At 68.3% G+C, this 1,028-nt stretch overlaps 1 protein-coding gene across 1 annotated transcript in view; it reads left to right on the plus strand.

Moving 5' to 3' along the window:
* Window positions 1–25: 25 nt before the first annotated feature.
* The window catches only part of PHF21B (PHD finger protein 21B), a 104,255-nt gene continuing 103,252 nt past the window's right edge, over window positions 26–1,028 (plus strand). The window contains exon 1 of the mRNA XM_006164650.3: window positions 26–353. Within this exon, the coding sequence (XP_006164712.1) occupies window positions 300–353 (54 nt within the window). The 5' untranslated portion in view covers window positions 26–299. The remainder of the gene's footprint in view (window positions 354–1,028) is intronic.

Consider the following 1,028-nt stretch of genomic DNA (forward strand, 5'->3'; position numbering starts at 1 on the left):
GGCTGCGCGGGGCTCCCGGCGCCGGGGGACCATGCGCCCGGCCGCGCGGGCAGCCCGGGGACCCGGCGCAACTTGCCGGGCAGCCTGAGGAGTTGGGGCGGCCGCGGTCTCGGCGCCGGGGCTCCCGGCCCCTTTCTTCCCCCTCGCCAGACCCCCTCCTTTTCGGCCGTGGGGGTGGGGGCTCGTGTCCCCCTCCCCGGAGGCCAGGTCTGCCCCCACCGGGTCCGGTCCTGCTAAGCCACACAACTTCCCGGGAGCCGGGACCAAAGTGAGCGCAAAGTGCTGCCCAAGTTGCCGGGATGGAGCTGCAGAGCCGGCCCGAGACGCTCGCCGTGGAACTCGCGCGCCACCAGGTAGGTGCCGGGGCCCCGGAGGGGACCGGGAGGCGGTGTGTGTGTGTTTAAGGGTGGGGGATCGGGGACCCGAACCCACGTCCTCCGTCTCACGCTGGATCTCTGACTATGGTGTCGGGAGGGAATTCCTTTCTTGAGCCTGCCAGAGGCGTGAGGGGGGCTAGTGTGCGCAGGCACGGACACCCCTCTGAGCTCCCCCTCCTGCGCAGTCCTGCACAGTTTGAGGGGTCGAGGGCTCTTTAGACCCGAGTCCGCATCTTAATAGAAGCAGGATTTGCGTGACTGAGGGTGCCGGGAGGGGTCCCTTGGTGAGCTTGACCCAGGGAGGGGAGTGTGAACAGACCCCCTTCCGGCCTCCCCCTGCGGCCCCCGCGCCCGGTGCAATTCTGCACTGTCTGCAAAAGTAGTTTTGGCGATTGTTGCTCGCGCGAGCAGCGGCGTGGCGGCCGGAGCCCGAGCGGTATTGCGGCGTGCGCGTGTGTGTGTTGGGGAGATTAGGACGCGACTTGAATATTTATGAGCTTTGCTCGACACGGACTCGCCGTGTTTACTTGGCTCTTTGTTCCTCCCCCCTCCCCCGGCACACACTCACACTCACACTCACTCGCACACGCACCCCGGCCTGCAAACTTGCACGGCTCGGGGCGCGCCGCCGGGTGGCCTCGGCCCCCGCCC

This window comes from Tupaia chinensis, unplaced genomic scaffold (assembly GCF_000334495.1).
Source record: "Tupaia chinensis unplaced genomic scaffold, TupChi_1.0 Scaffold143651_1, whole genome shotgun sequence".
Lineage (NCBI taxonomy): Eukaryota > Metazoa > Chordata > Mammalia > Scandentia > Tupaiidae > Tupaia > Tupaia belangeri.